General features: G+C 34.0%; 1 protein-coding gene, 1 long non-coding RNA gene and 1 pseudogene across 4 annotated transcripts; 2 read left to right on the forward strand and 1 right to left on the reverse strand.

Annotated features, from left to right (window-relative positions):
- Positions 1-3,526: 3,526 nt before the first annotated feature.
- Positions 3,527-4,908, reverse strand: LOC133675407 (uncharacterized). Its single transcript, XR_009835406.1, has 2 exons — positions 4,773-4,908; positions 3,527-3,848 (listed from the first exon to the last, which is right to left on the reverse strand). It is a non-coding gene; the product is annotated as an uncharacterized LOC133675407 (long non-coding RNA).
- LOC133675406 (probable glycosyltransferase At3g07620) lies at positions 4,137-8,952 on the forward strand. 3 transcript variants are annotated; one of them, XM_062096773.1, is made up of 7 exons: positions 4,146-5,912; positions 6,393-6,680; positions 7,030-7,313; positions 7,462-7,518; positions 7,747-7,985; positions 8,174-8,331; positions 8,498-8,952. In XM_062096773.1, exons 1-7 carry the CDS (start codon positions 5,817-5,819, stop codon positions 8,597-8,599), a joined length of 1,224 nt encoding a protein of 407 aa, XP_061952757.1. In that variant the 5' UTR covers positions 4,146-5,816; the 3' UTR covers positions 8,600-8,952. The 3 variants fall into 3 exon arrangements, with proteins under 3 accessions (XP_061952758.1, XP_061952759.1, XP_061952757.1); XM_062096774.1 differs by lacking the exon at positions 8,498-8,952 and having other exon boundaries at positions 4,137-5,912; positions 8,155-8,327; XM_062096775.1 differs by lacking the exon at positions 8,498-8,952 and having other exon boundaries at positions 4,137-5,912; positions 8,056-8,290.
- A 5,622-nt stretch (positions 8,953-14,574) lies between these two features.
- LOC133675492 (protein STICHEL-like 2) lies at positions 14,575-20,728 on the forward strand (annotated as a pseudogene).
- Positions 20,729-21,236: the final 508 nt, after the last annotated feature.

Below are 21,236 nucleotides of genomic sequence, written 5' to 3' on the forward strand. Positions count from 1 at the left end.
TAAAAACTCTAATATAAAGAAACAAATAATATCTTATAATAGTAATTAATTTCAAACAGTTAAAAATCCATCTTAAACTAATTCTTAACTTTGATACAAAATTTTTAAATCGTCCTTAAACTTATAATACATATTATTTAATTTAAATTTTACAAACAATCATCAAAAGATTTGAAATTTTAAGAAAATATTTAGGGACACAGGAAAAGAAGAATCTATATATATATATATATATATATATATATATATATATATATATAAAATCTATGTCCCATTCCAACAAGGAGGATGACAGAGCAATCACAGTCACTATTAAAATATCAGCCAGGTACACGGGAATTTTTTTTATATCAAACAGATTTTTTATATATAAAAAAAGAGTTGCGTGTGAGACTAAAATAAAAAATAGACCTAAAGTTAAAAAAATAATTCAAGTCAAATAAAAACAAATCTTTAAATAACAAACAAATAATGAAATGGTGTGTTTTTTTTAATTTAAAAGGGTTAAAAACAAATAAAATAAAATAAAAACAAGCCAAGTGTGTGGGTTCACCCAAGCGTTTGGTATACAGGCCTAACTCACACGCCATGCTTCTTCTTCTTCTTTTAATAGTAGGGGTGTACATAGACCATCTCTTTTTTTGTAAATATTAAAGGATGAATGACACATCGTTCATCTTTTCAATTAAAAAAAAAGATAAATGACGCGTAGGGTTTTATGTATTGTTTTTTATCTAAAAAATTAATTTTCAACTAGCTTTTTAGCCAAAAGACCTCAATAACATCATAGACATTATAATAAACCCATAAGTGGCCTAAAAAACTACACAAAGACTCCAAATAAATTCGAAAGCAAAAATATTTTGATGCTCGATTATATTTTTTAGTCAATTTGAAGATGATAAACATATAGGTGGAATTCCTTTCGCTAAATGGAACCTTTTAACATCAAAATTAACTATTTTAGTGGTTGATATCATTGTCAACGATGATTTTTTCTCTCTAGTATTTAAATTTGATAATGTTCTCTTTCTTCTCTCAAACCAAGCATTGAGAAAAAAAAAAGAATTTTTGGATTAAAAATGATTTTTTAAAAAAAATATCAGAAACTAGAGGGATCTAATATTTATAATTTAAAAAGTACAGGGATCTAACATTTATAATTTAGAAAGTACGAGAACTACAATAAACATTTCATCAAAAGTTCCAAAAAGCCAATCATTTTCTACACCTTTTCCCTCTCGTCCCCTATTTGTTAATTTTTCCATTCCTAACAAATTAAACCTTCAATTTTGTTCTGTAAAGGTAAAAAATCGATGATATTACGAGTCTTGATCTATAATGACGGAAAATAGTACCTTTTAGTATTTTGTTAATAAAATATATAAAAAAAGCTAGTGCAATAGAATTTCAATAATACCCTTCATATCAACCTAAATTTACTTTATAGCCTTGAAGAGTTCCCACTTATAATTAAATCTCTCTACTCCGTCAAAACCTATGCTCTAAATAATATAAAAATCATTTGTTACCTTGTCGATTTAATAAACAATTCACATTTATTTCCTATTTTGCCAGGCCGAGAGATAACCTTGAAAAGCTAGGTGGCCCTAGCCGTGTCAATGGTCCACGATTGTGGGCTAGGTTACAAGCCCAAAGCCGGAGTCATGCTTCTCTTGATGGGGACTTATGAATCAGAATAAACTAGTTTTTTCACGCCGCTGTCTAGGGACATTTTTTTAAATCAATTTTTATTTAATTCAATTATAATAAAAATATATATATTTATATGAAAGGCAATGATTTAAATTTTGGCAAGAAAATATTTTTTATTAGATGAAATTTAATTTTCTTATTGATATTTAATTTCTTTTACAAAAACATATCTTTTTATTAATATAATAATTTTTTTAATAAGAAAATGCCATTAAAATAAATATTCATAAAAATATCAATCATTTGAATTAAGAAAGAAAATATTATCTTTTCAATAAAAAAATCCTTCTCCCTATTCATTTATTTCTTTTTTGTTTTGATAAAAATAAAAGGTGAGGCTCAATAAAAAAATAAAAAAATCATGACTTGATAATTTCTAAGTGATAAAAAGAAAAAAAAATAAAAAAATAATTAATCTAAAGATTAATATTATTCTCATCCAATATTCATCAGCATATTTTTATATATATAAATTTTGCATATTAGATTCATATATAATAAGTCACAAAGTAATTTTTAATATTATTATAAAAACTATAATCTTATCTAAATAAACTATTACAAAATTAGGTAATATTTTAAATATTTTTTTATTCATACTAAATTTAATTTAGAATAAATAGAAAACTAAAATTTAAAAAAAAATTGAAAGGTGATATAAAAAGATGCGAGGCGCTTGCGTGCTAACCGAGGAGGATTTGGTCGCTCACCTAGCCAGAAAAAGAAAAAGGAACCCGGACGCCCCTGGCCCTTTCTTCATCTTTCTTAGTGGAAAGATGACACGTAGCCCCTCAAATCTTTTAATAAAATCAACGGCTCATCGTTGCTTGGACTGACAACACGTCATCATTTAGATTAAAAAAGTTGGAGGAACTGTCGTCCTAAAATCCCTTGAAGCAAAGAGTGGAGATTTGACAGATTCTAGCGGGGATGGGAGGGTTTTTGGGGGCCCATTGGGGTATCAGTGAACTTGGGAATTGTGGGGGTTTTTGGGGGCCCATTGGGGTATCAGTGAACTTGGGAATTGTGAGGGTTTTTGGGGGCCCATTGGGGGTATCAGTGAACTTGGGAATTGTGAGGGTTTTTGGGGGCCCATTGGGGTATTAGTTAACTTGGGAATTATATCATTTCTAGCAACGTGAATGATGCAGACAGAAGCAAAGATGGAAAATCTACAGAAAAATTATTTGCAGAAAGTAAAACAGAGGGCGATGAGAAAATCGGTAGATTCGCGTGTGGTGGAGGCGAACTGTAAGTGGGTGAGGGATTATTCGAAGCCATACTGTCCTCCAGGCTCTTGTCCTTATCTTTAATAAGGATTTTGATTCAATGGCATCAATTTTAGAGGCGACTTCAGCTACAGTAATTTTATGTTGGTGTTTGAGGTATATTAACGGTTGTTTTTCAAAATATTTTTTATTTAAAAATTTATCAGAATAATATTTTTTTAAAAAAATTATAATTGACATCAATATATCAAAATCATCAAAAAAAATTAATTTGAAATAAAAAAAATTAATTTTAATTTTTTTAAAAAATATTTTTGATATGCAAAAATAAATGGGGTATTAACATCATCAGTGTCGTAATTATCATTATCATCATCAAATTGATGTGGTGTCGATCTTGATCGAGTATTGAGAGATTTTATGTATTTCTCTTGAAATACTAGATAAGAGATAAATTTATGAAGAATCAAAATGAAGATTGAGAAAATTAGATTTCTTTGGGGCTTTAATTTAGAGATTTTTTAATTTTTTTTGAAAAAAACTTAACTAATTTATCTCCAAGAAAAGGGAGAGATTCTAACTACGGGAAATTAAGTGTTTTTTATTCTTTAAAAAAGAAATTCAGTCTCGATTAATAAACAAATTAATTTATAAATACCCTTTACAATTCAACATTGAAGAAGGAGTAATAAAACTGTAGAAAATCCAGTCAGTACAGAAGAGACAGAGGAACCGCGTGATAGGTAGAGCCATGGCACCACGAAATCTGACAACCTGGAGAATTCGTCCCTCTGCTGCAAGCTTTCAGACAGTGCAGGGAATCAACAGCTGGTTTCCAGGTATGCTTTTCTGACGAAGAAATAATGGAAATAAAGAATCGCCTTGTCCAGAAGCTGGGGCGCACTGAATTAGAGAAACTACAGTGAATCCTTGATGCTTTAAAATATACTAGTTCAAAATATACTAGTTTAAGTATTTTAAAATACATGTTTTAAACAAAAATTTATATATAATTTAAATAATATTTTATTAATTAATAGTTAAATAATTTAAAACAAATAATTTACTAGTATATCATATAAATTAAAACCAGCTTTATAACTTTTATTTTTATTATTATTCTTCATATATTCATTCATTAATATATTATGTTGCTATTCTACATCAAATCTATTACTAGAAGAATTTTTTTAGATGCTATAAATTCAACAAGAATGAACTCAAATCAGCCTATAATTTATTCAAATATTTTATAATTATAATTAATTTTTTTTATTGTATATAACAATTCACAAAACTATAATAATTTCAATCTGCTTCGGTACATATACTGATATACTGAAATGACATCCTAAAATTATTCTATCATTCCGTTAATTCATGCTTCAGACACAGAGAAATCAGGCAGACACATTCCATCATCCTGAAATGTGAATTACTGGAAAATCATCATACTAAAATTAGCTTGAAAATCATCAATTCATCATACTAAACGAACTCAACGCACACCAGACACCACCACCACTACCATTCATTGCAGCACCAAGGTATGCATAAATTCACATTTCAGTATGATGATTTTAATAACACCACAGAGGCACAGACATAGAGCAATCAGGACTGGCAAATTGTTATTGCAAATCATTCCATCAAGCAAAACATTATTAAGGGACAAATTGTTATTCAAAATCATTATCATGACCGGCAAAATCAACATTCAACATCTGTACAAGGGAATATTACAGTTTTACATTTTGAAGGCCTACAAGGGGAATATTACATCATGGGCAATCACATGAAGGTTGAAGATACAGGGGAACAACTTACGGTGACGAGGAAGCCGTTAATGATGAAGGCTGAAGAGGAGAGCGATGTTGCCTGCCGCTGTTGATGAAGAGGAAGCCGTGAGCTGTTGATGATGGGAAAGAAAGGAGATCGTTACCGCTGTTAATGAAGATTGAAGAGGAAATCATGAGCTGTTGATGATGGGAAAGAAAGGAGATCGTCGCCGCTGTTGATGAAAAGGAAGCCGTGAGCACTGATGACTGGCGTGAAGACTAGACTGATGATTGGAGTGAAGACTGGACTGATGACTGGGTCACTGGAGTGAAGACTGGACTGATCGTCGCTGCTTTTGTGGTTGCCGGTTGGTTAATAGAGAAGGAGATTAGGGATTTGTTCTCAGTGAAAAGGAGGATAGGCGATTTGGCAATGACTGGAGTGAAGACCGGAGACTTTGGAGTGACTGTGCATTTACCCAACCAATAGTCACAGGACAGCTGGGGCATGGAGGGAAACATTTGTTGAAAGTTTCCATCTCATTAACGTTCTTCGAGGAGTGAAGCTGCCTCCACATTACACCCAAGTTCTACGAAAAAAAACTGAGATATTAGTTTGAGATATTTTCTTGGAATTCATTTTTTTAAAATATTAGAAAAGATTATAAGAATTTCTTAGCATGTCTCTTAGTTCATGGGGATTTTTTCATCAGAGTTCTTGTTTTCGCTGTTTCCTGCGTTGCAAACCGTGTTTCATGGCAAAAATACATTTGTTGCTTTTTGGTCTTGAAACATAATTTGCACCAAACACACCCTTGAGCATATACCAGGTTTTCATTCCAGAACTCACCAGCAGCTATCTGGTAGTATGGGGGTGGCGGCGACGTGGCACAAAGGGGGAGTCCCATACCAGAAATAACTAACACTAACAGAATGAGTTAGTTAAAGCATCCATCCATACTCTCCCTCTCTTCACCCACCAAAAAACAACACTAACGATAGATATACCTTTCTTAATAATCTTGACGACCTACCATTCTCATTCTCTTCTCTTCCCTCCTTTCCAAGAAAAAACTTGAATTCCCTCAAGAAAATGCCTCCTCTAAAAGCACTTGCCGCCTTGGTCATCTTTTTGGGCATAGCCTCGATCCTGTTGCAGCAAAGGTATTGGTTACCACTCTCTTCTAAGGTACTCTCTTTCTTACACTTTCATTCTTCTCAGTCCTGGTTTATCTACTTAACTGAAGGTTCTTTAAGGGTTTAGTGCTAAACTTTGCTTTCTGACTGACTTTCCTTCTTGCATTTTCTTGTTCTTGTTGCACATTTTGGGTTTTGAAGGCCAATTTCGAATTCTGCTAATTTCCTGGTTACTTTTATGTTTCAACATTTTTCTTACTGTTTCGATGCCTTTGTTTTCTCCCTAAATGCTCATTTTCACTCCTTCTTTCACTCCTTCCAATCTAAGATTATTTAAGGGTTATTAAACCTGCAGCTTTTGCTTTGTTTGCTTTCTTGCATGCATTTTCTTTATGCTCTTCTTTTTGGTGCGCACTTCATGGGTTTTTTTGAAGGCCAATTTGATGTTAATCAATGTTAGCTCCCCTGCTTTATCTTTTGCTTTCTCTCATTTTCTTTCCCTCATTTAACGCTCCTTTTGTGTCTTTTGAAGGGAAAATCAACTCTATATGGACTTCAACAGTCTACTGCTGGCGTCCATCACTCTGAAGAGTTTTTCTTGCTGAATTATGAGGCAATGGAAAAGGATTTAAAGGTCTTTGTTTACCCAGGTGGAAACCCAAAAACGTGTTATCACTCAATAGATAAGAAGCTCAAGAGCAATTATGCAAGTGAGCATTATTTCTTCATGAATCTGAGAAACAGTTCGTTTTTGACTGAGAATCCTGATGAGGCTCATCTCTTCTTTATTCCCCTTTCTTGTCAGCCAATGGAAGACCAGGTATGTGCTTTAAACCCAGTAATTGATTTACTTTGATCTTTGTGATTGGATGTAAGAATTGGAACATTTGGTTTCTTTAATGCATTAATTCTGAGATTACGTTCAACGTACTGATGCTGTGTTAATTAGCTGATTGATGCGACGATAGATATGACCACAAGTTTCTTGAAAGACTCTATTTTAGTGTTTTTGCAACATATGATACATAATTTGGATTTGGAGACTCTGTTCTTTTATATAGTTGTCTGATATGTTCAAGCACTTTCCTATATTTCCTCCCTTCTCACTCATTCTAGGTATACATAAAAAGAAACTACAAAATTTTTTTTTTTTTTTTTTGTAAATGCAGGATGCTTTACCTCGTTATAAGGAGATGGTTATCCAGAACTATGTCCGCGCCTTAACTATCAAATACCCTTACTGGAATAGGACTTTAGGCGCTGATCACTTTTTTGTCAGTTGCCATGGCATTGGCAACAGGGCTACTGCTGCTTTCCCATTTCTCCTGAAGAACGCAATTCGACTTGTGTGTTCACCAAGCTATGATTCCAACTATATTCCACATAAGGATGTTTCCCTCCCACAGATACTGGAGCTCTCTTTTCCTCCTGAAGGAGATGGCATGTGGAACGAGTAATCTTTTTTTTTTTTGGTGTAACAATTTATTTATGGTAGCAGTAGGGAGCTTTTGAAGGCATACATGCAATTCTGGATTCTCTATGAACGTTAATTTTTAAGTGAACTCAAATACTGAACTTCAGAATCTCGATGCAACTTGCAGCTCAACTATGGAGTCTCTCCCTATCCAGCTATCCCCAGTGGAGACTCGCCCTCCCAGGTAGTAAAATATTTACCAAGTTTTACTTTTCTGAATGCTTTTGCTTCATTTGAACAGAACAGCAGTACAATCTGGCATTAAAGTTCCCAAGTATCACATGCCTTTTGGGCAGGCCTTTTGTTTCTAGATATTAGCATGGTAGTTGTATTCTTAAGAATTCATTGCATAGTATTCAGTGGTCAATTCTTGTTGAAGATGTTGGATTTGATGAATGCTATTTCATCGCAGGACTAAACTTTGTTTCTGGGCTGGTTCTCCCAACTCAGAAGTAAGAAAGAATCTTCGAGTTCATTATAAAGGTTTAGAAGAATTTGAGATCCATTTCGTCGAGAATGTTAAAAGGGCATTGGTGCTAGATACTTTTCAAAAGGAGATACATAGGAGTAAGTTTTGCATCTGTCCTCGTGGGAAGACTCAAGTCGGTGGTGTTTGCTTAGCAGAGTCGATGGCTTTTGGATGTGTACCTGGTAAGAGAATGCTTCCCATTGGTGCTAGAACTTATTCATTATGCAGCCACACTTTACAACATTTTAACAGCTTTTTGTAGTTTGTGATGATGTCAAGCAATAACTTTCTTAGATAGAGCATAGATAGTAAAATCAAAAGAAGGGGATGTGCAGTTTACCCCAAAAGCAGTTCATGTGTCTTTCTGCAGTTATCATGTCCGACTACTATGACTTGCCATTCAATGACATCCTTGACTGGAATGCATTCTCTGTAATTCTCAAAGAGGATGATGTTCCCATAATGGGGGAGATTCTCAAAGGCATACCAGAAGACATGTTCGAGAAAATGCGTCAAAATGTTCACAAGGTAGATAAGATTCATCGTCTTCTGTTTCTTGCAACCCAAGCTCATTTCCAAGATGCTACTGTAGCCTTCCTGATTAACAGTAGCGTGCTTAAAATATGGAGGAATGTTTACCTTGATAACGTTTGGTGAGATTCTGCAGGTTTATTTATTATCTTCTGGTTTGCAGGTTAGCAAGTACTTCAAGTGGCATTTTCGTCCTGTCAAGTATGACGAGTTTCACATGGTAATGTATGAGCTATGGAAGCGCCGCCATATCATTAGGTACTGAACCACAAGAAGATGGTCCTAAACGACATTCCCCCCTGATTGCTTTGCTGGTTTCTGAAGCTAAATGCACATGGCGTTGCATGACGTGCTTAATAATACTTTAATTGAAGGAGATATCTGCCATGAGGCCTGCATTTGAAATCATGGATTCTTTACAATATCAGAAAGATTACAAATATATCTGGGTGCATATGAGTTGTATAAATTTAGTTGGTATGTTTTTCTCAGCGATTAATTAAGTCTTTAAGTGATGAAGATAACTGCAAATCAGTAGCTATTGAAACTGGTTTTGAACCGATGAATATATCTGCTTGTAAAGTATGTAATTACACTAAAATTAACCTGATTTTTTTTTGATAATTTTTTTAAGTCGATTTTTTTTTATTTTATCCTTTAATATTAAATTGATTGAGAATTGAGCTATTTAATTGAATCTAATTTAAAAATTTAATGGGTACAAGTTTTAGAGATTAACCATGGTTTAGAAAATTTACGCCGAGTTTGCTTGTTTATTTTTGTTTTTTAATTTTATCTTTTAGTATTTATTCAATTGAAGATTGAACTCAATTATTTTTATTTATTTTCTTTTTATAAAAGTTTTTATTATTTTAACACCCGACTCGACCTAGCTGATTGACCCATGTAACTCGGGGCATATGTCAGGTTGGAATTCAATAAAAATAGGGGGACAATTAACCCGATGTGATCAATTTAAAAATTTAGGTTACCCCATAATTTGATCAACTTAAAAAAAATCCAATCAAAATCTATTGAAATTTTCTTTTCTTTTTCATAAAATGATGTGTTATTTTTACTTTTTTTAAAAAAATCTTGGTTAACACACCCATGACTAGGAACTTGTCTAATCTCAGGGTTAGATTTAAAAACTATAGAATTTTTTACTAATTTTAAAATTAACGTGAATTATCTTTGATTTTTTATTTATCATTCTTTATTGAATTTTCTTTAACTAATTTTTAAAATTAATGTATTTTTTTTAATTTTATTATTTAATATTAAATTAGTTAGGAGTTAAGTTTCTTAATTCAACCTGGATCTAAGATTTCACGAATTGTAAATTTGAGAGATTAGTCTAGATTTGGAAAATTCATTCGAGTTTATTCAGTTTTTTTTTAAAGCTTCATCATTTATTTAATTTGCTTTTTTTTATTCTTTATTAATTTTAAAAATAATATAGATTATCTCAAATTGTTTTTTTTATTATTCTTTATTAAACCCACACGTCTTTGGAAAATGCAATTTATATATGAAGTGTTTTGACGACTTCATTAGAGTTATTCGATGATTTCCGATTTAGTTTTAAAAAATACAAGGAGATACAAGTAGATTTACCAAGTAGACAATATCTGTTTATGATGATGTACTGAGAAAGGACTGTCTGATTGTGTAACAAGTACTATCAATGGACCGCCTCTGATAAACCAAATCTTCAAACTAAGACCATAATAATAATATGGTTTTTTCCTCAATGTGTCAATCAAATTTAATGTATGTTTTTGTAATAGAATTACATAAACATATAAATGTTACCTATTTTGTAACAAAAAAAACTGAAATCGTTGATGATAAAAAAGCAAAATTATCAATATAGATATGTTTGGTGATGTGGTATATGTGTTTTTTAATTTAAAATATATTAAAATAAAAGTTTTTATTTTTAATATTAACATATCAAAATAATTAAAAATTATTAATATAATACATTTTAGATATAAATAAAAATAATTTAGAAAGTAAAAATTATCACGATATCAAACATGCATGAAATCATTGCAGCTATAACCATCATCAACCCTATAATTGAGGACAAAACCATGATGTAGAATTAAAATGGCCCTTTAGCTAATTTTACGAAGAAAAAACTTGTTCTGAATTAACCTTAATTATTAGATTCATGGGATTCAATAGTTGTAGAAACAAAGAGAATCCGAGGACGGCATTGGTCGTGAAAAAAGCAAGGCCATCCGAGTTGTTCTGTTTTCATTTTTTTCAATGTTCTGTGTCGTGAATCTGTGTGTTTGTATCATCCCCTGTTTTCGTTTGGTCACTGTCCTGATATCTACGATTTACTTTGATCTACAGAGGATTTGTCATTTTGCTGGTGAAATCTGCAACAAATAAAAGCAGGTCTGCACAAAAAGACCTGGCAGCGTTTAAACTTCAACGGGCATATCATTCCATTTCGAAGAAGCAACATGTTACCCTGCCTTCGAAAAGTATGCCTGTCTGTCTTGAGCAAGAGAGATGCATTATTGTGCCCAGAAAACGGCATTTTGTTCATCACATCGTTCATCCGTCGCCCTCCAGATCCGAGGACACAACCTTCCCAGAGTCACTAAACATCTCAAATTTTCTCTGGGAGTTTTCAATGGAAACTTTGAAGAGAGATCAAACATCCCTTCAAAGTTCAAGGGACAGGATAAATGGTGGTCAATTAATCACAGGGGCTAGAATCTACGAGCTGAATGTTTGAGATTATGTTAGAAGCTGTATATTAAAATAATATTTTTAAATTTTTAAATTTTTTATTGATATAAAACATCAAAATAACTTTAAAATATATAAAAAAATTAATTCAAAATAAAAAAATCAAAATTTTAAAAAATACAGTTTCACGATACTCTAACACACTTTTAATCTCGTTTAAAGAAAAATAAATTACATTGAGATTTTACTATCCGCTAGTTAAATATAAAGACGAATAGCCCAGAACTCTATAAGGATAAATAATCTCGATTCGATTAGATAATTTATTAAAATGTATTTTTTTTATTTGGATTAATTTTAAGGTATTTTTTATTTAAAAGTATATTAAAATAATAATTTATTAAATTTTAAAATTTATTTTTGATATAATATTTTAAAATAATCTAAAATTTCGAAGAAAAATAATTTGAAAAAAGGAAGAAATTTTACAAAAGCAGGGCCTAAAAAAGATGGCGGTAGCATAGGTAAACGGCGGTTCAATTCAATCAGTTTGGTTCTTTTACCTTTACCTTTCCTGACCATTTATTATTCCATATTTTGATAGGGGCATGTACGGAACACAGGAGGTTGTCCAGCAAGATTTTAGCTACCAATCCCTCCCTGCCGTGGCTCTGACAACAATGTTATTAATTACCACGATTCCTTTCTTTCTCTCTTTTTAATAAAAATATTATTCTCACAATTTCTTTGTCAAATGGTAGGTTTTTTTTTTATCTAGCCTTCTAGGCTATAGCCCATAGGCCTCTTCAATTTCTACTCTTTTTTCTTTATTGTACTCTAATTACTCCCATTGCATATTTGCACTAGTGTTTCTGTAATGTTGATAGTTTTAAAGTGTTTTTTAATTTAAAAATATATTAAAATAATTTTTTTTATTTTTAAAAATTTATTTTTAATACCAGCACATCAAAATGATCTAAAAATATAAAATAAAATTTAACGGTTTATACTGTGTTTCCAAACACTCTCTTAGAATGGTATTTTAAATGATATTTTATAAAAATTTAAAGGAAAAAATTTAAATTAATTTTTTTATTATTTTAATTTTTGATATTAAAAATAACTTCTTAAAATAAAAAATATTTTCAAAAATAACTGCTGCTATACTCACAACCATCCTCCTATTATCTAAAATCATGATGGTTTTTTTTGTAAGATGCTTTAAATACCAATTAGCATAAAGTCAAGATCTAGGAAATTTTCAATCTGAGATGCTTTAAATCAGGAAAATTATTCTAAGTACTTTGCAACCCCATTTTTGCCTAGCATAGAGGCACTAGAGAGCTCCAAAAATTAATCTCGATAGAAGCACTTTGTAGCAGCTTGTATTCATGTAATTAACCCATCTTCATGCTAGTCATGTGGCGGTCGAATTGTTAAATAATCCTCATGGGATACTACTTTTGTTCATTTAAAATGATTAGTCTTTGATTACCCATTCTATACCAACCACGCATAATAATTAACCTAGTTTATTATAATAAACAAGCAACTTGAACTTTATAATAATTAATTAACTAATTAGCCCCGCATAAAAAGAAGGTTATTGAAGAGTATCACGTTAATCTGATGAGATTGGCTTCTTTTTATAAAATAAATAAATTAATTAGGAATCAGAACGTTATTGCACCCCAAAAAATAACATAAATAAATGTGGAAAAAAAAAAACTTTGACAGGCTTTTACTTGAACAAGCATACCTTCTTTACTGCCTCGGTTTAGACAGACATGGCTAGGCTAAGGTCATTGTTGCTGTGATTCTGCTACAGAATCTCTTCCTTGAAAGTTACAGTTCATTCAGTTCCTTTCCTTCGAGTCAACACCCGCGAGTAAAAGTGCTCTTTAAATTTTTTGATTTTTTTAATAATTTTATTTCGTTTTAATAATTTCTTTTAAAATAAAAATATTATTTTAATATATTTATAAATAAAAAATACTTTAAATATTTATAAATAAAAAATACTTTAAAAAACAATCGATAGCATAATCTCAAACACCATCTTACCTTAATGATTGATTAAGAGTGTAATGGAAGTTGTTGTTTGAAATGTTTTTTTTTAAATATAAAAAAAATATTTTTAATATGATAAAAAAATTAATTTTTTAAAACATGATCCAACAACAACGTGTTTGAGAATCACCCAGCAGAGCTATAATTAAAGCCAAAAGATAGTGCATTGTTATTATTAGGGATGCATAGTTATAAATCCGACCGACTTAAATTATAAATTGAGTCAATTTATATTAATCTAGATGAATTAAAATGATATATTTTTTAAGTTAAAAAACATTATTGATAAGAAATTAAATAAAAATTAAAACGAGTCTTACATTGATTTTAAACAAGTTTTTGAGTTATGAGTTTTACTTGCCTATTGATAAACCAGGTTAACTCCGGACTCTGTTCAACATGAAAAAATGTTGTGATTACCGGGTTAACCCGTATGCTTAATACGGATCAGGGACGTGGAGCGCCGCTCGTGCAGGCAGTGAAGGCACGTGTGCTCAGTAGCCACGGCAATAAGGCACGCATGACTGGCATGGACATATGCCCCATGTGTGTTTTGTACAGGTTCAACAGGGAAGCGAAGCGGAGGAGGACGGTGGAGTTAAAAAGTGATGGTATTTTATTTTGACAGCTTTTTTGAAAAAGGGCTTCCCGGCTCAGCTCCTCAGGGCACAGCATTCTCTCTCTCTTTTTTTTTTTTTTTTGGGTTTTATCATAATATCTTCCTCTCGCTCAATATAGCTAGCGCAGCTTCTCCGTGGAGCAGACCAACTAGATAGTTACTTCTTTTATCACACCTCTTCTCACTCGCCTCTCAGTCCGTGATTTCACTATTTATTTCAAATGGTAACGGTCCATCTTGCAGTCTTTAATTAATATCTTATATGCGGTTGTTGTTTTTTTATTATTTTGAAATATATTTAAATAATATTTTTTTATTTTTAAAATTTATTTTTAGTTTTAATATATTAAAACAATTAAAAAATAAACAGTACCTTATTGAATGAAAGTCAAGAGACTTCGATGATGCAAAATAAAAAACGGTGGTGTTCACGTGAGTTGAATGGCCTTGTCGGGTCACCACAAGGCCCGTGCGAGCAACGCTCCAAGGAAGAGACTGAAACACATACGCACGGACCACCAAAGTTTCTGTCAGCAACCAAAAAGTAAACTAACTGAAACGGACTCAATATCCTCCTGTTATTATAAAATTACCAAAACCACCTTCTCTAGTCCAAGCAGGCTCTCTTGTCGAGACAGGCAGAGCAGAGAAAGGAAACGACCCCGAAACCCAGAATCCCCCACACCTCCTGCTCCCTTCCTCCATCCCTGTGCCTCTGCCTGACTACTGGCTCTGTCACGATATAATTATAATTCTTTTGAAGAAAGAAAAAGCATTTATCTTATATATATATATATATATATATATCTCCTTGTGTACGCGCTGTGTCAAATGGGATTTCTCGTGGTTTAAAATGGAATCAAAAGTAGCTACCTCAGTGGTCATTAATGAATGACATTTACCACTTTACTAGTTACCAACCACCACAGCATCAAAATCTATCATCAACTCTTTACTACTAGTGCTAGAGCTACGGGTCCAGCAGCAGCAGCGGCATTATTTTGGTTTTGCAGTTGAACTAGCGCTGCTACGGTGGTATCTCTTGTTCCAAAACCAAGACCTTCTCTTCTCTTAATTTGGTATACATCCCGCCTTTTACGCTACTCATTTTCTACCACATTACTACTTCATGTCTGCTGCTAACTTCGATGTTCGTGTGGACGATGTACGACTACGTTTCTAATTAATTTCAAGTTCTGTGTTTGATTTTCTCGTACTTTGTCGTTTCTTCCCTTGTTTTGCTTTGTTACTTGTTATTTTTTCTTCTTGTTTGTAATGTTTGAATTCTTGGATTCTCTCTCTGTCTCTCTCCCCCTCCCTATGAGTGTGTGTGTGTGTGTGTGTGTTTTTATTTAATTTCTTAGTTTAAGTACTGCTAGTCTCTCCTTTTAGGGGAGTGGGATTTGCTTAATGTTTGTGCATGCTCTGCTGTCAACTGTAAACACTGCTTCTCCTCTCTCGTGCTTCTATTTGGAGGCTGAAGGTACCTTGTGTGTGTGTGTGTGTTCTTCATTGAAAGTGGTTGATGGAGAACATGTGCTACATTCGTGCATGCCGTTTTTAACTATTTTGTGGTTCAAACCTTTTGTTATTTTAATTTTCTTTTCTCACACTTGGTTATGCCGGTTTTCCTTTGATGAAAATGAAAATGAAAATGAGGAGATTAATTGTTGTTATAATTACTATTTCATGGTTATTGTAAAAAATCCGTTTACTTTCCGTTCTATAAAGTTATGGGTTTTATAGAGTGAACAGGAAATAGAGGGTCTGATTGTCTTGTTTGGTCCTTTGAAATGTTTTGAGGTCCCCTCCTCCCATCGTTCTCTTTAATGAATAGATAAGATATGGAGATTTGTTTCTTATCTAGGATGTTTGGTTTTTTTGTTCTTTCAGGATGGGAATGCAGCTCTCGATGGTGATGGATCCTGAAATTTGATTTTGGAGTGTCCTGAAGGAATTCATTTGTTACTCCTACTATTTGATTTTGGAAAATGGCAGATGGGCGGCGACATTCTGTTGATATTCCCATCACAAGAACCCTTATAGCCCTTAGGAGAGTGAGGTCACTAAGGGATCCCTCAACCAATTCCATGAGCAAATTCTCTGCTTTATTGGAAAATGCCAACTGGGAAACGAATTCCACCAAAGATATATCTTTACAGTCTGCCAATGGTTCCAAGGAAGGTGGATCAAACCATAATCGTGTTTCGGGATGGAAAAATTTAGGTCTTGATGGACAGAGTAAGCAACAAGTTGATAATTTTGATTCTGGAAGTGATTTTGAAAAATCCAAGTTAATTTTCGGTGACAGTTTGGGTGGAGTGAAAAATATGAATGCTCATTTTAGGACCAAAAAGGTGGAAGGATTGGATAATTGTAAGGAAGAGATTAATGGAACCATGTCGTTGAGTGAAGTTTATTATGGCAGTCACAGGAACAAAGAGCTGGACTTGGTATGCATCACACCTTCGAGTAATCATTTGGAGGATGTGGATTCAACTAATGGACCCATTGCAGGATCTCCACTAGGAGACAGTACAGACCAGTCTGTGACAAGACGAAAATCTCGATACAAAAATCAAGTCCAGTCATACGGTGGGGTGGGTGACATTTTGAGTCGTGTAGGTAGTCCATGCTTTTCTGTCAGTGATGCCTTCTCAAGCCAAGGCACATCATTGTTTGCAAACAAAGAGGCTGATTTCATGGTTCAAAAAGACCACGGATGTGGGATAAGCTGCTGCTGGACAAGAACCCCAAGACTCAGAGATTCAAACCCATATTCTGATGCTGAAGGCAATCCATTGTTGTCCAGGGATGTAGCTGAGACAAGCCCTTGTGGGAAGAGGAGCTGGAAGCATGCTACAAATGAAACTCCTAGGAGTTTGAGTCAGAAATTTAGGCCAAAATCTTTTGACGAACTGGTGGGACAAGGTGTAGTGGCAAGGTCTCTTTTGGGTGCCATTTCTAGAGGAATGATAACCTCTTTATATCTCTTCCATGGTCCTCGTGGCACTGGCAAGACCTCTGCCTCAAAGATATTTGCTGCTGCCCTGAATTGCCTCTCACATGAGGAGCACAAACCATGTGGTCTCTGCCGAGAATGTTATGTGTTCTTTTCTGGAAGGAGCCAGGATGTGAAAGAAGTGGACTCTGTGAGAATTAATCAGACCAAAAGGATTAGATCCCTTATCAAGGATGCATCAATGCCACCGATTTCATCACGTTTCAAAGTTTTCATTGTTGATGAGTGTCACTTGTTGCATGGAGAGACATGGGCAATTGTTTTGAATAGCCTAGAGAACCTTTCTGAAAATGTTGTCTATGTAATGATCACTCCTGAACTGGATATGCTACCGAAAAGTGCAGTCACTCGGTCTCAAAAGTATCATTTTCCAAAGATAAAAGAAACTGATATAGCTGGCAGATTAAGGAATATCTGTGTTGAAGAAGCCCTTGACTTTGATCAGGTTGCCTTGGACTTCATAGCGACTAAGTCAAGTGGTTCCCTTAGGGATGCAGAAATTATGCTTGATCAATTGAGTTTGCTCGGTAAAAGAATCACAATGACCATGGTCCATGAGCTTGTGAGTGATCTCTTTTCTTATGAATATTTATTGCATATTTCTTCTTATCAAATTAACAGAAAATGGTCATGTTATTGTACAGATTGGAGTTGTTTCTGATGATGAATTGCTTGGCTTGCTGGATCTAGCTTTGTCATCTGATACTTCAAGCACTGTTATAAGAGCCAGGGAGTTGATGAGGTCCAGGATTGATCCTATGCAACTTGTATCTCAGCTGGCAAATCTCATAATGGATGTTCTTGCTGGTAAATGCAAAGATGATAGTTCTGAAGTCAGAAGAAATTTTTCAAGGAAGCATTCTTGTAAGTCTTGTGTTTTCAAATATGTTTCCTGTCTAGCTTTGGAAATAACTGTTATTGTTAGTAACATTTACATGAATGCTTTGCTAATGGTTCTTTAAGACTCATTTGGTATTTCATCGTGCACTCTTTCTGACTTTGCAAGTTCACTCTTTGTCGGTTAAAGCCACTGGGCATGGCAGGATGAATTGGGCTAATGATAGTTTATCAGTTCAGTGAACTGTCCCAAACAAGGTCAAACTGCTTGGCACCAGTTTAATCATCAGTGACCTGTCACAATGTGTACAGACAATGGGCATACATGGCTCCAGGCATAGCATTATAGGCCAGATCCATACTGATTTTTCTCCCATGGGAAACTCTAGATGCTTTGCTGGAATATCATTAGCATATTTACCACTTAACTATCTAGTATGTGATGCCTGTTTAAACTGTGTGTTGTTTTCAACTTCAAGATGTACATGTTCACCCTTTGTTTTTAGTTGTGTCATCTACTTTTATTTGTCACTATATTTGCATATCTTTTTTATATGATGAAAGTTGCAAGTTTCCTTTTTTACAGCTGAAGGGGACATGCAGAGACTGAGTCATGCCCTGAAGATACTTTCTGAAAGTGAGAAGCAACTGAGAATGTCAAGAAACCAAAGTACATGGCTCACGGCCGCTCTCCTGCAGTTGAGCACACTGGAAGCCTCGGCTGTGGATGTGAATGATTCAAAGTCTTCAATCAGAAATGGGCATGACAGAGGTCAGGATGTTAACTATAAGCACTAATTAATTGTCTTTGTAGTATTCAGTTCATTTAAGTGTATTCTCTCTCTCTCTCTCTCTCTCTCTCTCTCTCTCAAATAAAGCTCATTCTTTTGGATACAGATGGAGGCTTTTCCAGCACACCATCCACTGGGGAGAGCTTGAAGCATCTTGCCCTGTATTCATGTGAAGACAGTAAGTTGCAAAAATCACAAGTACGTTGTCAAGCGACATTAGATACTATATGGAAGAGAACTAGTGAATTATGCCAATCAAATTCACTCAGGAATTTCCTAAGGAAACAAGGGAAACTATCTTCTCTTCATATTAATAGAGGTACATTCATGCGATGTTTTTTTTCAATTCTCTGCTTCTACCTTTACCATACTTGGCTCATTTAGCACAAGAAGGATTGGCCATACATGTACTATGCTGTCAGTGTCACTAAATGACTTTCGAACAATGGATTCATAACCAAACTTTATGTCAGTCTACTGCATTGAAAACCATATAAAATTATAGATAGCACCATAACTAGGGAGGCCTGTCCTAATAATTACTTGCTTTAATGCTATTAGACAAACATGTTAACGGACTTGCTGTCACAAATCTCTTCATGAAGCTTGCTTTTACCATGCTTTAGTTGCTTATATTGGCAAGCTGAAAGTTGTAATGGCATGGCAACATCTGGCAATATCGATCACTTTCTTCCTTCATAAACCCTGTAGATGTTGATAGGATATCTCATCTTTGCTCAAAGGGTTCTCTTTACCAGCTTAATTATAAGTGTTTTTGAATGCATGGAATGTGTTTCTGTATCTTGCAAGGGCTGAGCTATATTGCACTTCAGGTCTGGCAGTAGCTGAATTGGAATTCCATCATTCTGACTATGCATCCAAGGCTGAAAAGTCATGGAAGCTTATTGCAAGTTTGCTGCAAACAATTTTGGGTTGTAATGTTGAAATTCGGATCAATCTTGTACTTTGTGCTCCTCCTGCATCGAAATGTGCCAAACTATGGAAGCAATCTTTTTGTTTTTTTGGTTGTTCTCGGAGAATGAGGCACAAATCACAACCACCCATTGAATGTGGCATTGACTCCGACTACTCTGATCACATCTCTGAAAGGCCTATGATAAGAGAGAGAGCTATTTCAGCCTGTCCCTCTTATTCTCGATCCCAGATACCACACAACTGTTATCACAGAGCGGAAGTGGTGAGGGCTCTAAGAAACAGTGAAGGGAATGTGCTGAGCATAGGGACAACCTCATCTCTCAGATCACTTCATGATGATACATCTAAAACCCCTGGGTATGGATTTTCTTCTTCAAAGGCTGGGGGAAACGACCTTGACTATACAGTTTTCTCTAGTCAAGAGGCTGAGGATCAGCCGAACTGCTTTCCTAAAAGTCTCAGACTGCAAAAGATGATACGTTCTTCAGAGAATACTCAAGTGGTTTGTATAGGTAATCATCAAGAGAACCAGATGGGAAGAAGAAACCTATTGAAACATGCACTAAAGCCAATGATTCATATGTTTTGAGTGGCAACGACTACAACTCCACCACTGAGAATGGGTAAGGGCTCTCCTAGCATCCAATCTCATTTGTACATGCATTGTGTTCAATAGAACTTGCACGAGACTCCTTGAATAGTGGAAGTTTATTCCTAAGGTGAGCCGTGCAGCGAGTGAAGTTTTTAGCATTACTGTGTATCATGATCAGTTCAACAATGAGACATTTGTCAAGTGGTCTCTAACCAAGTGCAAATGTGATGTTGTGTAAACGCTCTTGTTATTGAAAGATTACTCTTCCATGTTCTGTATTTTCATTTCTTTTTTCCACACTGCAAGTACTTATCAAATTCTTCGATCCCTCATTTGGCAGGGTAAGGGAGGATTCAGTTGCTCTTTGCTGGAGAATTCCCACGTTCCGGCAAACAAGGTAAAACCGGAGATGCTTTTAAAACAAGACATGTCTTGAAAGTTACTTAATGGCCAATAATATGTTAATCTGGTGTTGATAATTGGATGCTCTTTCCTGTCGGGAAACTTTCCTTCTTCTCACGCCATCTTTTATCATCTGCTTCAATTTTATTTTGTTTTTGGTTCTTGAATTCTCAATTGGCAATCATGAATTTGCTTACTACAAACAAGATGCACAGCGAATATCTAACTTCTCTGAGTTAGAAACACAACTGAGTTACCAAAATATTGCTAGCACCACCATATTCAATGTTGACTTGATTGCTGCATTTGTGAGTAAAGGGGTACTGTCAATGTTGCAGGCATGGGAGCTGGCCCCTCAGCAACGAAGATCACCTCTGGTTCGGTGGGCTCTTCTCTGCGCCACTGCTAAGTAGTTCTGCTGCATAAGGAAAGATGAAAGAACTTTTGTGTGGGCTACAGGAGAGCTTCAAATATGCTTTTTGTACATGTATATACATATAAACAGAATTCTGGGCATATCAGTGTATGAATATCGTAGCTCTTTCAAATTGAAGTAGTTTCAGTATGTAGCTAGTTCAAATCATGGTAGCACGGATGATCTTAACAATCAATGTGATTCTTTTCATCCCTTAATTATGTAATTACCATATTATATTGGTTAAAAATTTAGCAAAAGCTCTTACTTAGCATCTAAACAGTAGAACCCCAAGTGTTGCGTTTTTATAAGTGTGAAATTGCGTTTTATATTTATTTTTAGTGTATAAAAATAAAGAAAAATAAAAAAATTGTTTTCAGGTATTTTCAAGTAAAAATATACTTTTAAAATTATTTTGTATCATGTATTTGAAATTATGGTAAATATTTTTAAAATAAATTTTTATTTGAAAAATATATTAAGATGAAATATTTTAATTATTTTGT

Source organism: Populus nigra, chromosome 16 (assembly GCF_951802175.1).
Source record: "Populus nigra chromosome 16, ddPopNigr1.1, whole genome shotgun sequence".
In the NCBI taxonomy this organism is placed as follows: Eukaryota; Viridiplantae; Streptophyta; class Magnoliopsida; order Malpighiales; family Salicaceae; genus Populus; species Populus nigra.

What these genes read in the sequence shown, in the direction of transcription:
- LOC133675406 (XM_062096773.1), top strand. Translation starts at nt 5,817, where the DNA reads ATGCCTCCTCTAAAAGCACTTGCCGCCTTGGTCATCTTTTTGGGCATA. An exon ending in GTGGAGACTCGCCCTCCCAG is followed by an intron (nt 7,519 to 7,746) that starts GTAGTAAAATAT and finishes ATTTCATCGCAG; the next exon opens with GACTAAACTTTGTTTCTGGG. An exon ending in GGCTTTTGGATGTGTACCTG is followed by an intron (nt 7,986 to 8,173) that starts GTAAGAGAATGC and finishes GTCTTTCTGCAG; the next exon opens with TTATCATGTCCGACTACTAT.